The sequence below is a fragment of the Argiope bruennichi genome, chromosome 7 (genome assembly GCF_947563725.1).
Source record: "Argiope bruennichi chromosome 7, qqArgBrue1.1, whole genome shotgun sequence".
Classification (NCBI taxonomy): domain Eukaryota; kingdom Metazoa; phylum Arthropoda; class Arachnida; order Araneae; family Araneidae; genus Argiope; species Argiope bruennichi.
Genome location: NC_079157.1, coordinates 23,788,134 through 23,815,760, shown reverse-complemented (window position 1 = coordinate 23,815,760; position 27,627 = coordinate 23,788,134). Strand labels below are relative to the sequence as shown.

The 27,627-nt window shown below is 26.7% G+C and overlaps 1 protein-coding gene across 1 annotated transcript; it reads left to right on the top strand.

Moving 5' to 3' along the window:
• Positions 1-1,782: 1,782 nt before the first annotated feature.
• Positions 1,783-27,446, top strand: LOC129975308 (L-carnitine dehydrogenase-like). Its single transcript, XM_056088363.1, has 11 exons — positions 1,783-2,107; positions 2,843-3,077; positions 3,467-3,628; positions 4,893-5,193; positions 6,285-6,495; positions 13,972-14,019; positions 15,966-16,200; positions 19,667-19,828; positions 22,982-23,176; positions 24,547-24,652; positions 27,114-27,446. Exons 1-11 carry the CDS (start codon positions 2,073-2,075, stop codon positions 27,338-27,340), a joined length of 1,917 nt encoding a protein of 638 aa, XP_055944338.1. The 5' UTR covers positions 1,783-2,072; the 3' UTR covers positions 27,341-27,446.
• Positions 27,447-27,627: the final 181 nt, after the last annotated feature.

The following is a 27,627-nucleotide window of genomic DNA, read 5'->3' as shown; positions in this document are numbered from 1 at the left end:
AGTTTTAAATGTAGACGAATTTTCTTAGTTTTGACATACAGCTTCCAGAGCATCATAAGGAATTTTGCATCAAAAAATTTTGGATTTAGGGAAGTCTAAAGGATTGAATTACAGCCGACAATACTAGTGCGGACAATAATGCGAAATAGACACCATTAGGAGTCTATCATACAAAGAAGTTTAAAGAAACGATGAGGAGTGTGCTGTCATCAGAAATAAGTTCGTTAACCAGTCATAACCCAAATATTCTTGCCAAGCGAGGCAGGAGCTTGTTCAATTATATTGCAGATTCCCACTCTCATATTCTATGTGAGTCTCATCGTTCGGATGAAATATTAGAAGAGATATTATAAAATAGTAAAGTTTCAGTCTAAACAATCATCTAATATATTATTCCATCGACTGCACATATCAAATTAATTCTGTCTAATATATACAAAACAGCATCCACTTTGTGCTTTTTGTTATCAATTATTTTTATCATTTCTTTAAGCTACTACTATATCAAACAATATAAGACAGCTCGAATTTAAATTGAAAGATGTAATCAATAATTATAATTAAATCTATTTTATAATTCTTAATAATATAATTTTCAACTTTTTTAGAATCGTAGTTCTTAGCTTAGATTGAACTATTGCTTCAGAGGTTGATGGTAAAATAATTGTTGCAGCTATCTAATAAAAAGACATAGTCAAACCTCACTTAACGAACACTTCGCATAACGAGTGATTTGCATAGTGAGAAAATAAAATATAAAATAGTGACTCGCTTAACGAGCGATTTTTCGCAGAATGAATGGCGAGGAGACACCATGATGTCATATATTGGTTTGATCTGTATATGTCTGTGTTGAGAATTTGCTTGAAGAGAACCCTTATATCTACATGGAAGAAGTTATAGTTGATAGCGTTGTCGAATGCAACTCCGAGGGATTTGAGCTAATGCCTATAGAGAATTTAAGTCTGGACAAATTATGGGGCTAGAGATGGATAGAAAAGACATCGATGAGCTGGTTGAGAATACTGCCATAATCACCGAAGAGCTGATGGAGTTGCATTCTGTATCACAGCAAATGCTGTGGATGAGATTCGATCAGGAGAGGAAGAAGTAGCGTAAGCAGCAGAGCAATAATCTACCAGGGAAATAAAATAAAAGCTGAAAGCATGGAAAACTATTGCTTTGTATGCTAAGAAGCATTATCTTGAAAAAAGCAATAGTTTGACGTTCTAGTCGTTTAACGATAGTTACGAATAGTTATTCATCTAACGATGATGTTGTGCCTCATTTTACGATAATGTTGTGTCCCAACTTTTGAAGTGCAATGTTATAAATGTAAAAAATGCATGCATTATAAATAATAATGATTTTTTTTACTATCAATTCTTTTTTTTCGGAATGGAGCGTGTTATCCTATTTTAAATTGATTCCAGAGGAAATATTATTTCATTTCACAAGTGCATTGCATTACGAATAAGAATCGGGAACGAATTCTATACTTTAAGTTCCACTGTGCTTGTATTTTAATGGAACATTAAAAACTACAAAAACAAAAATGTTATAAATATTGTATTCTCAAAACATTCGCAATCCATAACCATTCTCAAAATAATAATAATTTGTTTGGAGTTATAATTTAAATGCTTGGTTATTACTTTACATGAAGAAGTGAAAAATTCAAGACTGGCAATCTAACTGAGATAACGAAAGTTTTATAACTGATGCAATAGTTTAAAATTACATAGTTGGCAACACGTTAAATTCATACGTCATAAGGTCAACAATCAACAAACATGATAGTAGGTGGGGGAGGGAAATGTAAATAAATGTGTTTTATTGTAGTTTCCTGTGAGTTTTATATCAAATAATAAACTGTTGATTTTTTTCACCGGTGGCTAAAATCGAACATTTGGTTTTACTTTAATCTAGTTCTTTTCAAAATCATAAACTTTTTTCGCCTAAATATTCTGATATTTAAATTTATCTTTAAACTTGAAATATCAGTTCGCCGATAAAAGATAAAGTGAGATACTCCTTGTCGAAAAATTAAATAGTTTCTATTAAAATTTACTATGGCCGGCAAGGGTAAAATCGCAATTGTTGGATGGTAAGCTACTTTTTAGAATTTAATTTGTGTTTCCATTGAGTACAAATGTATAGAGAGAATTTTGATTTTTTAAAAATCAAATTGATGTATTATCTGCCCATCATCTATTTTCTGTCACTTATTTTAATGAAAAGGCTTTCATTCATGTTTAGCATTCACGCCCTGTTTTATTATTTTTGAAAATTTTAATTTAAATGCATTTCTTTTGCCGGTGATCACATCATTCTTGAATTATCGTTTGCATTTATGAATTTATTTTTGGAAATAACCGTACTGTATTTCATGAAATATAAGTTAGAAAAACTTCAATTTTACGATTGGTGTAGTTATAATTATATATTCTTTAAAGAACGGTTGTGTATATAACGGTTGTTGAAACATATTTATCTTATGTATTCTGTTTATTTTTGAAAATTTTAATTTAAATGCATTTTTTTTTGCCATCATTTATGAATTATCGTTTGTATTTATGAATGTATGCATCTATTTTCAAAAATAACTGTATCGTATTTCATGAAATATAAGTTCAAACAGATTCATTTTCAAAGGATTGGTGTCATGATAATTATGTATTCTTTAAAGAAGGCTATTGTAACAGCACATTTTAATGCTTTTAGAATTAAGTATACTGCTGAAATAAGCTATTACTCTCATAATGTATTGTTAGATGTACAAAATTTATTCCTTGTTTATTAAATAAGAATTTATCTAACATTCTAAATATCATTTTTTTAGTGGCTTGATTGGAAGGAGCTGGTCTATGCTGTTTGCAAGTGCAGGCTATAATGTAGTGATTTTTGATAAAGATGAAACTGCTTCATTAGATGCACTCACTACTATCAAAGAGGAATTGCATAAACTGGAAAGCTCTCAGTTACTTCGAGGGGATCTTTCTGCTGAAGAGCAGTTGAAATTAATATCTAGAGCTGAAGATCTTGAAAGTTGTGTTAAGGATGCTTTCTTTGTACAGGTTAGTTTCATAATACAAGATTTTATATATATATGACACTATTTTGTAAAAGTTTCAGATAATTAATAATTTTTTGAAAGAATTAGTAAGGCTACTTATTCTCTGAGACAAAATATTGGATTTGTAATTGGGAAAGTAATTTTAAAAGTAAGACAAAATAAAGCTGATGTTATTTAAATTACATATTAAATCAATATTATAAAATTTAAATTATTCTTCTGAAGAAATGGTCCTAAGTTTTTAATTCTTACCTTCAAATCTTTTTCTTAACATAGTAAAGATATGAATTATTTTTTTTATCAAACTAAACTGTAGATTTTTTTTAGTGAATATTTCTTTTGTTTTCTCAATTTAAAGATTTCTAAAATGTTCCAACTTACTCTTTATAGGAATCAGTTCCTGAATGTGAAGAAATGAAGAAAATCATCTTCAACAAGCTTGATAAACTTGCAACTGATGATATGATTTTGAGTAGTTCTACTAGTTGCATAACGCCTTCTACCTTTTCAGAAAATTTAAAACATCGTTCACAAGTACTTGTTGCTCATCCTGTAAGTAAATGTTTAAAATAAAGTTTTTTCTTTTCTTGAGGTTTTTTTTTATCTTCATTTTATTAAATGAACTGCTGTTCAAATTTTTATTGTTAACTACTTGAATATATTTGAGAAAAGAAATAAATTATTTATATTATTCAAATATGTAATGATCTTTTTTTTTTTTTAAGTTGTGAAGATATTCTTCTCTTATATGTAGAAAATTTTTCTATTCAGAAGAATGAAATAATTGCCTTGATCATTTCAGAAATCTCTACTAATAGCTGCCTTTTTACAAGAGTTAATCTTTACTAAAAGTTACTTTTTTACTAAGAGTTTATCTTTACTAAAGAGTTACATTGCAGCTGTAGAACTTTTGAAACACTTTTGGCTTAATGTAATGTTTAGAATTATCATTTTTTGCTTATAAAAGTATGTATTATTTTCATAAATGTGAACATAAAAGATGTAGTATAGATATATTTCTAGAATTTCTGTATGTAGCTAAGTTCTTTTATTTTCAAAATACATTATATAGTAATTTCTTTATTGTAAAGCTGCTGAAATATTTTTTGTACATAAATTGAGCCACATACTTTTTTTGCTGTATGGAGAAAATCATAGATGGCAAAATTTTATGATGCCTTGATATATTTTATGATTGATAAATTACTTTCATATTTTTCCATTTATAATTATATGTTTGCCTTCTCAATTCACAATAATTAAATAATTTAGAAAAATGTTAAAAAACACTAAAATATTATTCCAAATGCAATTTCAAATTGAAATGATTTGACTGTTTTAAGACTTAAAAAAAAAAAATATATGTCATCTCACTGAGAACTATCCACAATTCTCTTAAGCAAATAATTTTCCTCCTTCCTCCCCTCCCCTCTCCCTTAAAAATAACTGTTTTTATTTTTAAAGTTTTGCTTATTTGGGTAAAATTCTTTTTACTGTAAGTTGAAACAGCTGAAAATAACTTGAAATAAAAATAACCCAAACAATTTATTGATTTATATAGATTGTATGAGATTAGTAAGATTAATTTTGGTTCATTTATTTAGTTTATATTAATTTATAAATCAGTTATTAAATTTTTCTTTGCTTAATTTTTTAAAGTTCTTTTCTTACAATTCTATAAATCTTAAAATTTTTGAGTCTAAAGACACAACAACAACAGAATGATTCTTTTTCTCACTTTTATTGTATTTTTGTTAATTTAAAAATTATTACTGCTCTGCAGTAAAAATATTTTTAATAGTTATAACTTTTTTAGGCTAATCCACCATACTATGTTCCAATAGTAGAAATAGTGCCTTCTCCTTGGACGAATCCAGATGTAGTAGCAAAAACTGTAGAATTGATGAAAGAAATTGGTCAAAAACCAGTAACTGTCAAGAAAGAGATTTATGGTTTTGCAATTAATAGAATGCAATATGCTATTATCAATGAATGTTGGCGACTTGTTCAAGATGGTGTCATGTCTGTCGAGGATATTGATGCTGTGATGTCTGAAGGTCTGGGTATGCGATATGCTTTTCTGGGCCCTTTTGAAACCTGCCAGTTGAATGCTGATGGTAAGAACTGGTGTCAAATTATTTTATTTGAATTTGATATAAATTGTAATGAAGAAAGAATTAAACTATAAATTAATATCTTTACTATTGATAAAAAGTAAATATGTCTAAAATTTTATAATTTTGGAAAAGATACTATCATGTGTCATCCAATAAATTTTGCTCATTTCAATAATTATATTTTGATACTATTTAAAATTATAGTGTTAAACTTTGAAATAAAGAATTTCATTTTACTTAAAAACTGCATATTTATTTTCAGCTGCTCTTGTTAAACAATTTCCTTGACCATAGTGTTAGCTTTGTTTTATCATCTCTGCAATTTTCTCTTTTTAAGCATTTGAGTGAACTTAATATTATTATCAGTATTTTCTTCATAAAATATTTAATCTGAAATGTTGAAATTACTTATTTTAAATTAATTATCTACAATCTGTTACTGAATATTTATAATTTTAAAATAGTATGTGCATTTATTAGAATTATAGGGAACAAACAACCATTAAATTGATAGGCACCTGATAAGTTTATTTTTTAAATGAGTATATATGAATTAGATTAAAAAATAAAAATCTAAAATGTGATTTAATTTGAAAATAGTTAATCTTTTAAAATAATCATTTAAAAATTATATTAAATTTTGCTAAAAGTGTTAAGTGATATTAATTTTTAAAAATTTCTGTTGAAAAAAGATGTATTTAAGTAAATTCTCTACAAATCTACTACATTCTATTACAATCTTTAATCTTTACATATTTTTGATTTTTTTTGTAACTATTCAGTTTTATATCTTATGTAATTTCATCTGAGATTTGGGAAAAGTCCTAATCTGTATATTTAAATGTGGATTTAAGCATTTAATTGATATTTCAAAAATATTTATTACTTCACTTTCTGTATTTAATTATTTACTACCTTAAAAAAAAGATTATTTAATAAATTAAATTTAATAATCTTTTGCTTTGTAATGTTGATAACATACATGTTATTTCTCTATAAATAGGATTTTCATAAATATTTATCAGTGTCCATTGTAACAAAAGGTGTTTATAAATCTTAATTTTGCAAAATACATTTTATTTATTTCACAGGCATGATGGATTATTGTAACCGTTATGCTAATGGCATTTTTAATGTTTCTGAAACATTTGGACCAGTTCCCAAAATGGAAGGTAAAGTCGCTGAAGAAATCCATAATCAACTCTGTGAAAAAGTTCCTCTTCACAGTTTGGATGTTCGAAGAAAATGGAGAGATGAGAGATTGGCTTGTTTAGCTAAACTGAAAAAATCAATGGGCAATTAGTTTTTTTAATTACTATTTTGTGCTTTGATTATTGGTGATAGGTTTTTTTTTAAGCCTTTGTTAAATAATTCAAATTTTAATTGAATTCAATCATTCATAAATCTGTTTATGAATATATTTTTAATTATGCTTGTTACTTGAAATATATTGACTCATTTATAAAAATTATAATTTTATTCCAAATAAAAATTTACAAAGGTCATGAAAATTATCTATATTCATCCATTGCTTAATATGTTGTTTGTTTTACATTTTCTGTCGTGTAACAGCTCATTGATAATTAAGAAGGATATAAAATTAAGGAGTACAATCAGAGTATTGAATGCTATTTTGATACTCTAATGCATTTTTTGTATTAAAGTATCTTTAGAGTAGATATTTTAGTATTAATATTTTCTATACTTATTAGTATTATGAAATAAATTTTGTTTTAAAATCAGAATGTCATATTTCTGCAATTTCAAGATTAACTACTTTTGAATAATTTTTTTAAATATTCAAATTTGAAAATCTTAATCAAATTTTCATTGCTGTATTATATTTCTCAAAGGAAATCTGTGTGAAATTAAATTTTATATTTTGTTAGTAAAAAAAAGTTATATTTTAAAAATTTTTACTTTTGAAACCAATGGAGTTGTGCGGCACCTTGGCTGAATAATTGTATTTTTCTGTTTTTCTAATAAATTGAAAGAAAAAAAAATTATATGTTGAATTTTTCAAGCATTTGCTTATTTTAAAAAATGTATATATGAACTTGCTATTGATTGCTGAAGCTCTTCTTCTAGTATTTGGAAAAAAAAAAAAGAGAGAGAGAGAGAGAGAGAAATCTAAAATTTTGAAACTAATTTAAAACTTGTCTAAAATAAAATTATTATGCTCAAAAGACCTTGAAAATACATTAAATTACATATATTTAACCTTAGTATTTTCTTAAGGTATCTACCAATTTGTTTAATAACATTTGCTATGGTGTTTTCTTATTTAATGAATAAAAACTTACTTTGATAATAAGAAAGAAGACATTTGATTAGTGCTAATCCATTTTAAGTAAATACATGATTTTTTTAATTTGAAAAAACACAGTTTTTATAAATGTTATATTATTATATATTTTAGTTATCTTAGGAGGCTGATATGATTTGCTGGATCTTTAAATATAAAGAAATTCTAATTTCTTTTTATCATATGACTTGCATTCTAAAAAAAGAAAATAAAATAATAAGTCACCCAAAATGAACATGTGTGATCTAAGAAATTTGCTCACATGCAAAATGAAAGTTATATGCTGGTGAATTTGTATGCTAAATGAAATTTTAAATTAAATGGTGCTTGTAAATTATTTTACAAGTGTCTTTGCTAAACATATCAGTGAAGATCTGTTAATTTTCATCTAAAATGTTGGAATAAATATTTGCACTCCGTGCTGAAAGAAAAATGTGAGATATGAAATTCTCGAATTAAAATCGAAGATTTCTGTTTCTTTTCCTTACCAATTTAAAAAATTAAATCTGTTATCTTTAAGACAAGTGAAGTTGCTAATTCGAAATTCTGCCCAAAAATTATTTCTTTTAAATGATGAAACTTAATATATATCTTCATAGGAAATTATCACATAATGTGTAAATCATATACATAGTTAAAATGCTTTCAATAAAAAGATTTTAATCCTCTTTCAAGTACTAAACAATCCTTGTAGCACACATACATTGTACAGTATTGTATGACATTAAAAAAAAATTTGCAATATTGTATAATATTACTATGCAATATAATATAATGCAAAAGGCTTTGCTACTTGAAAAGTGAAAGAAAGGATTTGTTATGTTAGCAGCAGTAGCACCAATTAAAAATTGAATGTTTCAACTTTAGACAGGTTGCCTCTGTAACCTGAAATGTTAATTTCAAGCTACCTGATCAATTCAAGTTAAGGCAATCTAAAATAATTTATTCCATTTTTTTTCCCCACACCTTATATTTGTTATTATAATTCACTTTGTAATAAAATTGATGCAAATGTTTGACTAATTTCTACTTTTCAAACTTCCTGGAGTTCAAAAAACACATTTGTGGCATATCATTGGTTTGTAAATTCTAAGATGCTTCGAGGTAGGGGCATGGAATTTGATATGTGGCCCTTTCATCAAATTTTGAACGAAATCCCTCTTTTGGAAATTTCTTGGTTCGCACACTCATTTCCATTTAGTAAATAAAAACAGCGAGGCAACTGAAATTATTTAAATGTATTTATCATTAGAATTATAGATATGCATCATATTTTGGAGCAAATCCATTAAAGGTTTTAGCGATACTTCTGTGTGTTCCCGGATATATGAATGCTATCGCTCTGAAACTCTGAATCAGACAATTGAAAATTGGAATATTATTTTGTCGACTACAGTATAGATCTATGGCAAAATTTAGATCTTGTCAGTGGGAAGGAAAACACCTAAAAGCTCTACTTAGTTTTCTTCATTAGTTTATGAAATGCAAAATGTTCTATATGGTGGTAGAACATGAGAAAGTCAAAGAATGGACATTCCGGCTATTTTAATTTTATAAATGAAATAGTATTAAGTACATGTGTCAACAAATGGCACATGGAGAAGAGTATTAGTTTTAGTTATATATGCTTAGTATATATATAATCATAACAAATACAAACAGTTACTATAGTTATGCATTGTTTAAAAGAGGGAAATGAATGCATTATGTTTTGTTTAAACAGCATCTTCGTAGTCTGGCTATTGCCACTTCTCACAACTATGCCACTGATATATTGAGCCAGTTTCTAGTAGGTATTTTTGTATTTGGATCAAAATAATGAAATTTAAAATATATCTGTTTCGAATATGAACCAGGTTTCTTAGAGTCATGAAATGTGCTTAAATTTGAAAACCATTTTTGAACACCTTAAAAGTGCTTGATTTTGAAATAAAGGCCCTTAAAAAGTACTTAATTTTCTAAAGAAGTGCAAATAAAACTTTTTGCTTCTTTATACATTGAATACCATAATTCGAAAGCATATTTGTAAAAGCTTATTTATCATGTGTATCAAGAAAGAAAAGCGAAGAATTCGGACAAAAAGTCCATGGGTTCCAACACATGTTAAGATAACGCTTAAATAAGCTTTTTTCTGCCCCCTTTCTTCAACAATGTGAATTGCTGTTTATTGAAAGACTGGAATTCTTATCCGGAATGGGCAATACGAAATACATATTGTGCCATACTTGTAGCACGAAAAATGTCAGAATGTGTGTTTTTTTTTAATTTCTTAAACACTAAAAAAAAAAACTTAGTGTTTCAGATGTTGAAGAATTTAGTTAAGCTATGGCTTTTAAGTTTATGTTTAACCTTTAATGTGTTGTTAAAAAAGAATACGCCAATTGGTTCGACAAATGGAAAATAAGAATACAACAGGATGAATTATGTGCTCAAAAGAAATATTTCGAACATGGTAGGAGCTGCTTCAAAAACACTTGCAGCGAAACCTCTTCAGTATGTTACACATTCGACCATCATTCTCATTAATATGTCGTTTTGGAACAATCTTTTGAATGACTTTATTAAAGGAATTTTAATGTGTTTTGCTGAATTATAATTTATTGCGATGTGTACTGAAGTTAGTCAATCTTATAAAGTGATGAGATTTTAACTTGAAGTTGTAAGTTTTCAGTGATAATGATTTCTTTCACGGTGTAATTTTTAAATGTGCCCATCATTTGAAAAATATTATTTGTTGGGCCAATTTCGCCAAATTTTAGATTTTACCAAGGGGGAAAAAACATTTAGTCCTATCACTTAATATTTTTAAAGAAACAAAAAAAGCTTTTCAAAACTTTTATTCTTTAGGGTTTAAATTTTATTATTTTATAACGGTTTTTCCTTTTTGTTTCTTTTCTTTTTATAATTTTTAGAATTTTTCCCCAATTCTTTACATATAAAGATTTGTCCTGATTGACAGTGCAATACACAGCATAAACCATTGGAGTTTGGAGCATGAAATTTTGAAAGTTACTTTTTGGGCGTTTGAGACAACTACAGACGTATTTATCAATATAAGTTTAATTACAAAAATAAAAATAGAATTTAAACGTGTTTTTGCTATAAAATCATAGCATATTATTGCACAAAATTTTTTACACCGATTTAAAGGTTTAAAAAAGTAGCTTTTCAATTATATCAATTTTGTTTAAACGAATGCTTTTTTTTTTCCCTTTTAGTTCAGTATTCAGTACTTTTTGAAAAATTAGTTTTGTACATCATTTGTAACAAAGATTTTTATTATAATGAAATTCAAAACAATATTGTTGCTTCTTCGAACTGTTGAATCACGTTATTTTACCTCTGTTAACGTCATGATAATAGAAAAAAAAGAAAAAACTTTTTTTGCTTTAATTTAAAGTTTTTAAAATAGTTCATTGAATAAAATTCTTTGGAAAACCATTAGAATTCTGCTTCTAAGTCCATTTTTTGGGAATTATACTGATTTTTTATACTTGCATTTCAATACATTTTAATGGTATTTTATATCTTTAAAAGCTATTTCCTTATATACTAATATTTGTTAAAATTTTCTTACAAAAAAAAAACTCTTATAAATTAAAAACTACTGCATAATTTTTGTTCAAATTTGGAATAATAATTTCTGCTGCTCCTGAAATAGAGTATAAGTAATGAATTCATTTAGAAATATTTTATAGTTGTTTTAGTGCTTCATAATTAATAATAAAATTTCGTGTTATTAATCAGTCGAACCCCAATATTTAAAAAAATGATGGATTAAAATATAGTTTAATTTCGGTTCAAAACTAATAATATACCTCTTTTTAGGGGAAAAAAACAATTGTAAAACAAATTTTACTATTTAACATATAATTTGGTTTCATAAAAGTTTTTTTTTTTTTTTTTTTTTTTTATCTTTTTTATACAGATATTCAAAATATAACTATAATTAAACGTTTCTCAAAAAAAAACAAAAACATTCCGAACATAGTCATTTACCTTAAACATTAAAAAAAATAATAATTTACTAAACTTTAGAAGTAATAAGACATTTTTTTAATAGCCTGAACGTTTCTGAACGCTTCTATCCTATTCTATTAAGAAGAAAAAAATTATTTATAAAACTTATATAGAACATGGCATTGCTCTGTCATCAATTTTTGTGGTAGTTTTGCCAGTCTTGCAATGGTAACCATTCCGGAATACTTAGTTCTTAGCTTAATAAGACTACAGCTAAAATTTCTAAATGAAGCAAGTTAGTGCAGGAGGAAATTTACACTTTCTATTCCAGCTATGTCGACTCTTATTTGTTGCTGCACATATAAAAATAAAATACAAACTTTTGGTCATGATATGTTCTACATCAATGACGACATTTTCAGAAATGATATATCCGTCTAAATAAGTTGGTACTTTGTTTAAGAAATATTGAAAAATATCAAAGATCTTGATTTTTAATCTTATAAAAGTTGACTTAAATTTTTGGTATTGATAGGGTTTTTTTTTTTTTTTTTTTTCATTTTTATTATTCTTTTTCTGTTTTTTCAAAACCAAAAAGACATCCTTTGTTTTGCAATAGAAGACATTATACAAATACAGAAATAAATATTAAAATTTAGCGAATGCACATTTAAAATTAATTAAAAAATGTTCAATACAAATTGTGCCTTATTATTAAATAGTTAGAAAACACGCAGGTTTATATATGCGTACATGTACAAAGGTGCTTAATATTTTTGGCTAAGGTGTTAAAAAGTGCTTAAAAGTACTTAATTTTTGCAGCACTACGCACCCTGTGAACATACGCTGTCGATCTGGTAAAAAATGTTAGATCAATTACAAAATTATTATTTTGGTAGAAATGCGATATCATTGTGCAGCTTCCTTTTAATGAACTTGCAAAAATTTCATTGGTGTATTCTCAATTTTTTGAGGCAAAATTCTGCGTATGTTTATTTAAAATGCTTCTGAAACTTTTCAATTTAGAAATTTTTCATTGATTTTTCTTTATTTTTATTCTAATTTAAACCATTTGTTATGTGCAAAAATAAAAACATGTTTGCATTTCCCGGTAATGTGTTTTTTATATTGAAAGTCGCATTTATCTAGTAAAAGTAAGGTGTACTCTCAATTTTTTGATCCACTGTATATTTACTGTTTGATGGTGTAACTTTTCTATTTACCTTTTTCGGTAATCCCAAAATCGAAAAATGTGGTGAATTTTGGTACATTTAGCTATCGGGAGTTTGAGGAAAACGGAAATTATAAGGCATGCGATTGCTCATTTTTTTTAATGAATTCTCAGATGTGCTCTGGAACATATCTTTTATATCTATATTACAAAAATTCGTTGTAACCAGCTATGAACATGGCACAAATTAATTTTAATAAGAAAAGAAATGTATGGATGCTTATTAAGCATGTTATAAAAATATCAATGTGAATTTTTTCAAGTAGGCTATAGTAAAGATATTTCTGTTAGTACAAATGCAACACAGGTAGGAGGGGTAGAGAGTATATGTGCAATCCAACGCCAAATCTTGATGATCTTTACGAAAACAAAGTATTATGTTTATTTTCCGCATTTAAAGCTCACTATTATGATAGAATGAAAAAACGATAGTATACGCAGGACACCATGTTATATCACTGATAGGTATTGGAAGGAGGGGGTCTTAATTTATCACGGGTACTTACAGAGCTATAAAATACTTATGAATGATGATGAATAAATACTGTGGTGAAAGCTTATAAGCCAGTTAACAACTACGCTACCCGAGCAATTGCTTTTGTATTGTGGTCATGTTACTCGGCTGCGAACCACAAGGTCCCTGGTTCTATCATCGCTCAATCTCAATTCGCTACAATATTATTTAGACACATAATAAATTATTTCGAATGCTTTCTCGGTGGTGGATGATGCAATTTCGTTTGAATTGTCGAAAGATTTCAAGTTTTATGTCGATTCGAGTAAAAATATTCTATTTGTGCTATGCTCCTAGAAAAGTTTTCTTCCATTGTCTCTTGTCAACAAAAGTCCATAAAAATTAATCAAGTATTGTTTTTTTATTTTTTTAATATTACTAGGCTAATAATTGTTTTATACGAAATTTTGTTATAAAAAGTCTAAGACGTTAAACACATACCACAGTTGCATACATGTCATGCAAGAAAACCGAATCCAGCAGTCGAGAAAACAGTTTCGATTTTGAAGAACTGAAGTGAAAGAAAGTTTATTTACCTTTTAAATATTGTCGGAAAGCTGATTTATATTTGATCGGCTTTATATAATAAAAAAAATATAAAAATTAAATCAAAATATGCAGTGCAATTCAATTTTACACTAGTTTTTAAAATAATTATATATATTTTTTATCTGAAATAAATTCATTCGAGGGGTGGTCCGGTGACAAACGTTTATCAGCCATCGTTTCTAAGATAAGAATTTATTCTTTAGATTAGGTATTTTAAAGTATAGGAACGAAAATGGCAGGCAAGGGTAAAGTTGGGATTGTCGGAAGGTATTGAAATATTAATTTAATTTTACAAAAAAATGTTTTACATAAATTTAACTTTTGTACGAATTTTATTTCCTAGTAATTAATTCTTTCTCAACTGCATTTAAAAATTTTTTACTAGAGCTTTCAGATTGGAAATATATTGGGAACTCACTATTTTAAAATTCTGCTTCTAAAATACTTAAAATTTTAAAAAGATTTTATGTTATTGTTAGAACATTTTGGATTCAAGCATTCATAACAAAAATATAAAAGAGAAAAAAAAAATCATTCCTAAATCAGGCATTTTGAATAGTTATAAAATCAAATCAATTTTGCATTTATTTTTACCGATTTTTCTCATTTTAATTAAAAACAACTATGCTTCAATATTAATAGAATTTTATGGTTACACTACTATAAATAGAATTTATTTTCCAGTTTAAACTAACATTATTCATAGTTTAATTTCTGTTAATTTTTTTTTATGTTATTTATAATAGTGTTTAATAAATATGACTTAATCGCTCTAATTTGTTATAATTTTAGTAGTATTTATTTAATGAAATTAAATATCCTAATTAGTTTTATAAAATGAACATGGTATTATAAAAATAATCTGATTGTTGAAATTATAAAAATATTACAATTTAATCTTTATTTCTAACTTTTCTAAAACATTCAAAACTGTATTTTCCCTTACTTTTTTTAAAATAGATTTTATAAAAAGAAGAAAAAAAAATCAATTGAAATTAAGGTCCTCTTAATCCTCAAATCATTTTCTGAAGCATTTATTTTAGAATTATTCTTTGAATTCAATTTGAATCAATGCTTGTGGAATTAAAATTATTAATATTAAAATTATGTATTAAATGTATGTATTAATTATATATATTAAAATTATTTTTAATACATATTATTAATACTTTTAAATAGAAAATTTAGTAGAGATTTTAGATTAGATTTAAAGTTGTGGATGCTTTTAATTTTTTTAAATGTATTAAATATTTGTAAAATCCAAATTAGCAATTATTTGCTTTGACAATACACATTATTAATGAGTATTTATAATATAGAACTTCATAATGTTTTGCATTTCATGCATAATAATCTAGAAGAATAGAAAAGACTTAAATATTTGCATTAATAGTTAATAGAAATAATGTGTATAAGTTTGGAATAATTTTGTCTATTTTATTGTTATTTACTTTTGTGTTATTTAAAATTGTTATTTTGCTAATGAAATCAGATATTAATTACTTTAAATGTCTTACTTTTTTAATGTTAATTAACCTGTTATTAAAACGCTGTAATTTAACTATTATTTTTAGAACATTCATTGCATTATGTATTTAGTTTTAGAATTTTGTTTTTAATATAGAAAAATAATATTAATGCATTAAAATAAAATATTTAAATCTATATAAAAGTCATATTTCTTTTTTCTCTAATGAAAGTTTGCTTTTATTTGATAAATAATTATAAAATGTGAACTAAACCAGATGTAAAAAGCAGCATAATTATTCGTTGATTCATCATTAATTATGTTTTATGTTATTTATGTTAATTATGTTTTTTTATGATTCTTATAGATAAAAAAAGGGAGGGGAGGTGAAATTGAGATTGTAATCAATTAAAAAGATCTTGCAATCTGATAAATTTCACAACCTGTTTTTAATTAATAAATATTTTTTTTAAAAAATGTCTAATGTCTTTTTATTTTTAGCAGTAGAGTAACTATATGTATAAATATTTTGTATAATCTTGATATTTCAGTTTGAATATTGGATATTGAATAGTATATAATTGTGCAAGAGTCAAATTTATGGAGGGCTCTTCTTTGTAATTACTATTATAACTATACATTAGGATATGCATGGCAGTAATATTTGTTTCTAACTTATATTTATAAAATAAAAAAATGTTTATCAATTAAAAAAAATTTCTTGCTTTTTTGTTATTATTATTAGTGGCTTCATTGGTCGAGGATGGGCTATGCTCTTTGCAAGTGTTGGATATGAAGTGAAGCTTTTTGATGTAGAATCCTCCAAAATAGATGATGCCCTTGCAGATATTAAACTACAATTGAATAAATTGGAGGAATCTGGCTATTTGAGAGGGAATCTATCTGCTACTGAACAGTTTCATCTGATATCTAAATGTGAAACTTTAAAAGAATGTGTTGAAGGTTCCATTCATGTCCAGGTAAGCATTATTTTATCAGTGTTTAAATTCTTTACATATTTCTTCCAAAGATTCTAATTTGACCTTTTAAAAAATTATCAGTTTTACTTAAGACTATTTAGAAAAGGATAATATTCTTTATTTAAAGCCTTGTTGCTGTTGGCGATAAGCGAGGATCGAACTCGCAACCTCTGGGTTAGTAGCCGAGTAACATGACCACAAGACAAAAGAAATTTCTCATGTCTTGTAGCTGTTATCTGGCTTATAAAGCGTCACCACATTACTCCCCCTCCAGTGCGTCGGAGGTGTGACGAGCGATATTTTGTCCTGTTTTTGCTGTTATTAGTGGTGATATTGGCTGTTGCACCTTATCCATTTTTTTTAATTAGCTGATTATTTATAAGCATTATTTTTTTGGCTGATTATTTATCAGCTGCATTTTTTCTTAATTATTGGCTGATTTTTTATCAGCTTATTGATTTTATTTCTGATAGAGGGCGCCACAACAGTTGTATGAAGGTTGTGTATTTTCGTCATCGTGTCACCAATGTTGCTATTAGCGATAGGCGAGGACCGAACTCGCAACCTCTGGGTTAGTAGCCGAGTAACATGACCACAAGACAAAAGAAATTTCTCATGTCTCGTAGCTGTTATCTGGCTTATAAAGCGTCACCACATTACTCCCCCTTCAGTGCGTCGGAGGTGTGACGAGCGATATTTTGTCCTGTTTTTGCTGTTATTAGTGGTGATATTGGCTGTTGCACCTTATCCATTTTTTTTAATTAGCTGATTATTTATAAGCTTTATTTTTTTGGCTGATTATTTATCAGCTGCATTTTTTCTTAATTATTGGCTGATTTTTTATCAGCTTATTGATTTTATTTATTTCTGATAGAGGGCGCCACAACAGTTGTATGAAGGTTGTGTATTTTCGTCATCGTGTCACCAATGTTGCTATTAGCGATAGGCGAGGACCGAACTCGCAACCTCTGGGTTAGTAGCCGAGTAACATGACCACAAGACAAAAGAAATTTCTCATGTCTCGTAGCTGTTATCTGGCTTATAAAGCGTCACCACAGCCTCAATTCAATAGTGTATTTATACAAATACAAAGTTGAAATTAAATTAGTATCTTTTATGTTAATTTTTTCTTTATCTATTTTACTTTTAAAGATCATTAGGTCTCTCTCTCTCTCTCTCTCTCTCTCTCTATATATATATATATATATATATATATATATATATATATATATATATATAACAGATAAAAATGAGACTATTTTTTTTAATACATAAAGATTAAAAATTGTTAAACGAATGCCATGCCTATTTCGTCAAAGGATGTTTTGCACACACATCTATCTATATATATAATATGAAAATTCATACTAAGAAGATGCTCTTTATATATCAGAATAAACAAAGTAAATTTTGATCCTTTTTTTTATTAAATATATATTACTTTTAGATTTCAGAATAATTGCACTTTTTGGAGAGTAGTGCAAAAGATGTTGAGTCATTTCAAACCTACAAAAGTTACAGAAACAGTTTATTTTAAAGCAATGTAAGCAAAATGCTTAACAAGATTTGTTCCATCTAGTATGTGATTTCATGAGGAGGCAGCTGTTTAGAATACAGTTTAAAAATTAATTAGTTTTATTAAAAAGCTTTGCATGGAAGCTTTTTGCTTATACATTATATATCTCAATAGAAAAATCAAAACAATCTAAATTATACTTTATTTTTTCTACGATTTCGTTATAAATCCAACCATGATTGTTACATTGCTTCCTTAAACTGAATAGAGTCCATAGAGCTTGGTAGTTACATATCACTCACTATATTAATAATATTTCTCATTATATATCTCAAGACATCTGGTTGATATTTATATAACATAAATGTAAAATGAAAATTATTGATTTATGTATCAAAATCATATACACATCTATTATTTTGGATTTCTTTTATTGTAATTGTCATTTGACATTTTAATTTTAAAATAGTAAATTTCATTTCGTTTTATATACATTGTTAGGGAACAAGTAACATTCTAATATATATATATTGCAGCTAGCTATACTCTGTTTCACCCTAACTTGGCAGTAGTGTATATTCTAGGCATGCCGAATTGCAGTCGTTGTCAGGGGAACTGGGTTACTTTAAAGTACAAAGTTACTAGAAATGCAGATCGCTGGCGAAACTTTATCTCGCAGATTTTTCGCCAAATAGTAAATATTTATTTACTTTATTATATTATTACTTTATCGGAGAATTAATTGTTTCCTTATTTTTTTCAATATTATTGATACATTATTTTAATGAATCATTAAAGTTATTTCATATCGTTTCTCAAAAGCAAACACTAAATCTTTCAATATTCTGTAAAGCGTAGTTCAGCTAATGTTTTTCGAAAAGATATATGTATCATCATTCACATCTTTTAAAACTTTATCTAATGTTGGGATCTCATTTCTACGAAAAAATGCATGGATTTTTCGTCAAATACAGGATAATGTAAAATCATCATATTTTATAAGACCTGAATGTTTGCCTACTGAGCCTGGGCACTTCTTTTGAGGAGTACTTAAAGGACTGGATCTTTTATTTCTTTTTTTCAAAAGGAAAACTGTTCATTGCGAAACACCTGTGAGATGCGAAACTTTATCGACTATTTGATTGATAGAATCTTGAGGGTTTTCCCGAAGTCAAGAATAAACATTTATGTTTCTGCATGCTGCACTTTTTGTTGATTTCACTCGTCTTGAAGGTGTGCACAGCGTAGTCAGTGATAACACTTTCTCTTTTTCAGACATTTTAGAAGTGAATAGAAATGATGAATCAAATAAATATTCAACAATCAAAACTAATAACTACTAATGTGATTAATAGTATCAAAAATATCAGCTGGTAAAAAAGCGTGAATAAAAAAGTACGAAAGATGATAATGGTTGCGAACTGAATGAAGCTGAGTTGGCGGAGACGTAAAAGAAAGGCGCGCCAAATATTTGACCTTGAAGACCGGTTCTAGCCAAAGTGGAATTCATTATGTCAATCTTTTAGTTTTATTCATTCACTTCATTTACAAAATTCTTAACAGATAAGCACTTCTACTTTGAGAATAATTTTAAATACATACTGATAAAAAGGATTTCTGTAATTAATGATATTATTTGATAAATTTCTGCGCATTTTAACTATTTTAAAGTCGGAATTGATGGGGAACTTTTTCCCAACGCGGAGCGTCACATTTTCTACCTTTTACAATACTGCCAAGTTAGGGTGAAACGGAATATAGCTTATTTGTTAAATAAAATGCATAATTATAAATATATATACAATTTTTTTTTTTTAATTTGTGTAGTTTATTTTTCTTGCGATAAAATATGATTACATTTCTCTCAACATCCCACTTTGTTTTTCAATTTCCATCATAGAATATTATAACATTTGATTTCTAAATTTTAATTATGTTATTCTTATATAGGAATGTGTTTTTGAAAATGTTGATTTGAAAAAGAAAGTGTTCAAGGATATGGATCCTTTTGCTTCAAATGATGTAGTTTTGTGTAGTTCTACCAGTTGCTTTCCAGCTTCTTCCTTTTCTGAAGATCTTGTTCATAGGTCGCAAGTGATTGTAGGGCATCCAGTATGTTGTTTTATTTATTACTTTAATTTATTTTCAATTGAAATCATATAAAGTTCTTTTATGAAGTTTTATTATTATACCTAATTTAGAGTAAATGAAATTACACTAGATGTAGTTTAGAGACAGATGACATGAGGAACTTATAGATCCAAATTGAATCAAAAGGAGAAATTATTGTTCATATTGTGTGAGATTTAAATATTATTGCCAGCTTATAAAATCACAACTTTTGTTGTTTAATACCAATACTTTTTATAAGTATTTTTTGAGTTAAAAGGTAAAAAACAAAGAATGAAATCTTAATGGATTATTAATTACTTTATCATAAAATTTTCTATACATGTTTGTTAATTAGGATACAGTTTTTCAGTTTTGCTGTTGTATTTCCAAAAATAATATTATTAATGCTTGTGAAAAGTTCCTATAATAATACTATTCATAAATGAAATATATTTCTGTCTCAGTTAATTAATCTTGTTTGCATTGGTTAGCTTATCTTTTATGGGCATTACAGATTCCATATACCAGCAAACTTTTCCTTCTGTTCAAGAGCTGATATGATTTTCTTGCGAGAAATTCTTTAGGATTTTTCTTCTTCCATAAACTATTGTGTTGGAGAACTGATCAAACTCAGCATTGATTTATGGTCTTATTCTATTGTAATGTGACATGCCTGATAGCTAGATTTATATCTGATGGAGAACAACAATTATGGAAAACCTTGTAGGCATTCAGAATGGACATATATTTTATTATTCATTGATATGAAAAAGCTCAAAGTCCTTTGCTGTTTCAATGCCACATACCCAATTTTAAAAACTATTCAAGATTTTTGTCCATTGTGTAAAGATTAAAAGAATTTCTAATATTTTATTTTAAGTTGCTGGTATCATGAAATTATAAAGTTTTGCTACTATTTGTTGAAATCTGCAGAAACATAAATGTAATGAAGAATTCTGATTAAGAAATTTCTTTTATTAAAATTTTTCAGGCAGACAAAAATTGCTACAATTTTGCTTGCTGTTTTATTCTTTTACGATTTAAACAAAAAAAAATCCTTACAAAATAAACCTTTAGTCAATACTTAAATAGCATTAAAAAATATTTGTACCATTTTAAATGTAATTCAAATCTAGAATACTTATTTAAATAAATATATTGGAAGAACGCAACATTACAGTCAAAAAGTTATGATATATATAACAGGGGTGTTTGTGCTCCGGGGAAACCCCGGAATTCCGGGGATTTTGAGCTTCGATCCCCGGAATTTCCGGGGATCGTCGTTCAAAAGGAAGTAGGAATAATAATGAATTATTTATTTTGATCTGGGTAATTTTGTTTGCTTTTAAAGCAGAAAACGCAAGGTCAGTGTGTGTGGTGAAAACTTTTGCTTTCTTTCTCCAAAGGCAGTGATAATGCGTGAAAAGGGGGAAAAAACTTCTTTTTTGTTCTTTCCTTATTGCGAGTTATGACTCATTCCCCCGGTTCTCGGACATTCTCTTCTGGATTCTTTTCGGCAAGTAGGCGCGGCAGAAGAAAAAGGGGGAGACTTCGTTCGACCAGATGTGCGATAACGTGACTCTGGGTTCAAAAGTCTTATCTCTCCTGGCGTGGCGCCAATAAGTAGAGAAGGGGGATTTTTCGCCATATTAGCTATTTGTCATTGATCGCTTCGCAACTTTTTTTTCTTCGCTGTGTAAAATTTTCGTTTCATTTATTGATGCACGTGTAAATTTTTCGTTTCGCTTATTGAAATATTTTTTTATTTATGTACGCAAGAGAATTTCATTTAGAAATTTCAGCATATGAAACAGAAATTACCCCTTAAAAATTCATATCTAATTAGTTTTACAGCATTAGATCCAGAGCTAAGAGGTAAAACCAGTACAATATTAGCTTTTGAAAAATTATCATCTTTTATGTCCCATATTTTTAGTGATAATGAAAAGTCAAAAGTAGAAGCTGAAATAAGGTTATACCAGAGTGATATTGATATCACCAAAGAAATGCTCTACACATCTGATGAAAGTGGAAATCAAGTCAAGTGTACAATTGATAAATATTGGTCTAAAGTTTTTAATTTAAAAGATGATTTCACAAATGATTATAAGTATCCTACATTGGCTAAATTGGTCAAAGCCTGCCTTAGCTGCTTCCATGGCCCATTAGTGGAAAGTGCATTCAACTTAATGGATACACTTGTCACTGACTATAGAACCTCTCTTAAGATTGATTCCCTAGATGCAGTGCAGACTATTAAATATGATTTAATGGCTTCTGAAGAAACCTCATGTGAAAAATATGGCTCAAAAAATCCAATGACAGATCCAATTCACAAAGATCTCTTACTGAATATGAACAGAAGTTGGAAAACATATCAAGAGGACTTAAAAACATGTATTTCAGATGAGTCACCTATAAAAGTCTCTGAAAAACCTTCTACATTAGCAGAAAAGCAAACTGCTTCTACCTCTGCATGTGCAGTTCTCGAGGAAATTTCTTCAACTGTAAATGAGGAAAATAAAAGTCAACCTTCCTGCAATTATGAAGTTCACCACAAAAGAAAGACAAGCCCACAAACATCAGAAAATAAAAAAAAAAGCAGCAGAAATTAGATAATTTTTTTAAAAGAATTAATTCAGGTAATTTAAAAGATTTGCATAAAATGTAGTAGTTTATATGTTTGAAAATTTATGGTTATTAATTTTGCAAAAAAAGTAATTCATTGGACTTTTATAATTAGGTCATTCAATACTTCATAATTGTAATTTTTCATTCCCCCCCCCCCTTCTCGAAACTCCAAAATGCCGGTAGTAAGTCCGTAAAAGTTTCAGGGGATTTTTTGGGGTCCCACAAACACCCCTGATATAAGGTTAATAAAAACCTGTTGACCATCTGTTCTCCCTTTGTTGCAAAGAATAAACTAAAACCTTACCTATACCTAGAACTTTACTAACTAACTAAACTAACTAAAAAAACTAAATGATATTGAATTGGAATGAATTAAGCAGTTTATTCTACTGTAATTGTTAAAGTAAGAGAAAGTTGTTTTTTTTTCTTTTTATCAGGCTGTATTTGGATTTATTATGAAATTTTTTCTGCTTTTAATTTTTCTTTTGGAAATATCTTTTTCTTAATATTATATATATCTAGGTCAACCCTCCTTACTATGTTCCTCTTGTGGAAATAGTGCCTGCCCCCTGGACTGATCCTGATGTGGTGACAAGAACAAAGAACTTGATGATTGACATCGGACAAAAACCTGTAGTATTGAACAAAGAAGTTCCTGGTTTTGCTCTTAATCGTGTGCAGTATGCGTTGTTGAATGAATGTTGGCGAATGTACCGGGTAAATACAGAATTCTTTCAGAATAACAAAAATTACTATAACCTTAGTCATTTGTAACTGACATTGATTATGCATATAAAACTGGCAGCATATTTAAGAATAACATATTTTTACAAAATTTTAAGCCATATAAAAATCTGCTTCATATTTCAAAAAATCATTTTAAAAGTAGAACTTCATTTTGCAGAAAATAGTTTGCTGCTGTTTAAATTCATTTCAAATATATCAATTACTTTGAGTTATATATGAATTATCTATTAATTGGATGTAATTTTTCATATTGTTTGCCTTATTGCCAACTTAAATTATTACTAGCAATATTTGTATAGTTTAAAAGAAAAGAGAAAGGAAGCTCTAAATTCTGTAAATATTTTCTATTTAAATATATCAATTACTGTCAGATTTGTATGGATTATATTCACCATTATGGCATATATTCTAGGGTTTGTATCCAAATACTAAAATATTATAAATCATTCAATAAAATTGTTTGGATTGCAGCACTTATATGTGTCAAGTAAAAGAAATAAAAGATGAACATCTAATTATAATAGTAATATTCATGTGTTATATTATTTAAAATAATTTTTTTTTCTCTATAAATTTCTTGAGTGTCTTTTTCTTTTTTTAATTTTATTATTTTATTTGCTGAAAAGATCAAAGATTTAAATATATTAATTTTACTAACAATAATATAAAACTCTTAATAATTAGAACCACATTTTCGATTCAGATAAATAATATTTAATGCTGAAGAGCGTGATTGAAAAATAGCAGTTAATTAAAAAGTGTTACTTGTTCCATTACAAAATAAATAAATTTAAATATAATGAACTATTTATTGTATAATGGAATATTAATTATTCATTTAACTGGTTATGTTATATTCTATTTGGCAGATTATGTAAAATAATTTTTAATGTCATATTTATTTAAAGTTAATTATTTTTTATATTCCATAATATTTATGAAATGCATTTTTTTCATAAAAAAATCATATAATTATAATGAATTTTTGAAGAATTTTACTATTTTAATCATTTTTTCCCGTGAAATGCATATTAAAAAAATATATATATAAATAATTTATATTTTTCACGAAGTTACTAAAATAAACTAAGGTCCATTAACCATTTAAATAAATAAAAAATATGAAACTAAATTGATCAGTTATTGAAAGAAAGACCTCATAGTGTGCATTATGTGTATTAAAAAAATTATCATTACTAATCTGCTACAAAAAAGTTTTGCCACCCTTTGCATGATATATTTTTATGGCCTTTGCATTATTTGAGTAATTTATATGTAAATAATACAAAATTGAATAAAATAAGATTGACCCTATTTGCTTATATTTTATTTATTTTTAGGACGGTATAATGTCTCTGGAAGACATCGATACTGCTATGCATGAGGGGCTTGGCCTTCGTTATGCTTTTATAGGACCTCTAGAAACATGCCATCTCAATGCTGATGGTAAATAACTAATTATTGATCCTTATATAATTGAAATGCAATTATAAATCTTTTGTATTTCAAACTCATGATTTAATAAATATCATAGAAAATTAGTACTAAACTTAATATTCAAAATAATATTTAAACATAAGTAAAATTAATTTGATATGAAGCATATGAGACAAATTTCATTTGCTGTTTACATTTTTCTCTCACTTTCTCTCTCTCTCTCTCACTGTATATATACAAAATGGTTGTAAAGGATAAGTTAAATTAGCAACATTCTTACAATTTATGTATTTTTAGAAATTAAAAAGAAATAAAACTTCTAAACCTCAACATTTCTATCAGTGTTTTGGTTATTCTGTACAATCTAGCTTATTTTCTTGTAATTTAAAAGTAGTGCAAATTTGTTCTTTTTAATTCTTTTTTATAAGACTGATTTGGATTGTATAAATGATGTTTTTAATCAAATGTAATTTTGAAGTTAATAGTTATCTTTTATTAAGTAAAAAGACTATTAACATTTAGAATGTTATTATACAAAAAAAATTATAAATTCCTTTAGATTTGAAAATTTTATATATTTATAGTATATGTTAATATATAATTTACAGGAAGAAAAATTTAAATTTTTTATTCATTTTGTTCCAGTTATGTTTTCTATATTAATAAATATTACCACTGCCTTTTCATCTGTAAAGTTTAAAATTAATTACAACTTTTAAGTAGATAAATGCATGATTATTGGAGAAGTTATACCTTCTGAAACTCATGAGAAATGATTTCCATTTTTCTCATAAAGATAGTTGTAGTTTTCTGCTTTATATGAATTGTAATTTGGTTGTTTTGAAATATGATAAGTATTGAGGGACTTTGTATGCCAGGGACAGTTCTTAAGAATCCTGTATTTAAATGCTAATATCAAAATATTGTGACAAATTGATTCTTTATATTTAAAAAACTTAAAGAAGAAAACTTTATTGAAAATTAAAATATCTGATTTTTCAAAATTCAAATATTAAATTAAACTCATATGCTTTATTTGAATTTTTTCATAAATGTATGATAATACATTGCTTTGTATTAAAGTGTTTTAGAAATAAAATTACTAAAAATTTAGCATACTGAAAATTATCTTTTACATAACAGTAAAATAAGTAATTAGTTTTCAAATTAAATCTACTTTTGTATATAAAGTAATAAATAAACTGTGCTGGAAAAAGCAGATGTATAAATTATAAAAAGATTTACCATTTTTAACAACTAATAATCTTGGGAATTTCATATATGCACAATTTGAAAACAATAAATTTATTTAAAAATTGAATTAGAAATTCTATTTAGATTATGATTTGAATCATAGTGGAGTATTTGATTTGGCAAATAGAGATAACATCACAATCATTTATTTCTTCTGAGTTAATTTTAATAAGTTTTGTGTTCCCTTTATTGCCAATTTAATAAAATACATGATAAAAATCCTTCTTGATGAATATGTAAATTATGTGTATAAAGTAATGAAAATAGATGTGTGAACTAATGGTCTTAAAACTTTTTTAGACCCCTAAATTTAATTTTTAATTTTTGCTTATTAAACCATCTAATATACCAAAAAAATCTATTAAAAATATTTTGCAAACATTTTTTATAGACAAATGCTATCAGATTATTAAAAAGGCAAAGGAAATAACTAACTAGAAGTTGCACAATTTTGACCTACCTTAAAGGCATTGGCATTTTTGTCTTCTTCTGTATTTTTCAAAGCAATTTACTTTCGTGCATTCAGATAATTTACAATATCCATACACTTGAATTTACTGAAATTAATATTAAATTTTTTTAAAAAAAATTGTAGTACATTGTCCTGACAGCATTCCTAATTATTTAATTCATTAATTATCATTTTCATTTATTAAATTACATTATTTTATAATTCTACAAAAGTATATTGCTTTATAATTTTAAGTATATATACTCCATGATTTATTTATATAAATTGTGTTTAAAAAGTTTTATCAAATAATTTTTAATTTATTTTTGCTGTCTAATTTAAAATTACTTCCATATTAGATTTTGTGTGTGTGCAGGAGTTACAAAACTATTTGTATTGAAAGTAACTTATAATTAAAATTTTTTTATTTATAATTGATAGTATTTGCTTATTTATATCTTGAAAAGTAATATTGTGATTTTGGAAATTAAAGAAAGAAGGAAGAAAGAGAGAATTGAGGCTTTAAGATTAGTATTGTCTGAGAGTCTCTAGAGGACCTAACCTGTTTTTCTATATACTTATTTTGCATATTATATGTCAGGCTTCAAGTTTATCTATCATATACATGCACTATTATTTTATAACTTAATTTTTGATTTGAAATTTTACCAGTTTGTAAAAAGATATTGTGACAATAATACAAGTTTATTATTAAAATTTTTTATTATTTGGTTAATTATTAATTAAAAAATTTTTTAAACACAGGAATGTTAGATTATTGCAATCGCTATGGGCAAGGTATATATAAGGTTTCCGATACATTTGGCCCTAACCCCAGAATGGAAGGTGAACTGGCTGAGAAAGTACATGAAGAAATCTGCAAAATTTCACCACTAGAAAAACTTGCTGAACGTCGTCAGTGGAGAGATGCTCGTTTGACTGCACTTGCTCATATGAAAAGAATTTTGAATGAACAAGATAAATCTCAGTAGATGGCAGCACTGATTGGCTTTTTTTTTTTTTTTACAGATTGTTTAATTGTTGTATTTTGATACTCATGAAAGATTTTGATAGATGAATAAATATTTTTGTATGGTTTGCAGGATTATTTTTAATTTTGTTTTTCTTTATTAAAGTTTAAGAATTTTGTTTCTTATTAGGTATTTTTAGTAGAAATTAAAATTTTCAAAGTATTATTGAAACAAAATTTATCATTTGTGAATTATGAATAAAATTTTAATGCTTTGTTAAAACTGGAATAGCTATTAGAATATATGAA

Bases quoted from the DNA above. Each gene is read 5' to 3' on its own strand.
- LOC129975308 (XM_056088363.1), top strand. From the start codon at position 2,073: ATGGCCGGCAAGGGTAAAATCGCAATTGTTGGATG. The intron at 3,629-4,892 runs GTAAGTAAATGT...TAACTTTTTTAG, and splicing joins AAGTACTTGTTGCTCATCCT to GCTAATCCACCATACTATGT. The intron at 5,194-6,284 runs GTAAGAACTGGT...TTTATTTCACAG, and splicing joins CTGCCAGTTGAATGCTGATG to GCATGATGGATTATTGTAAC.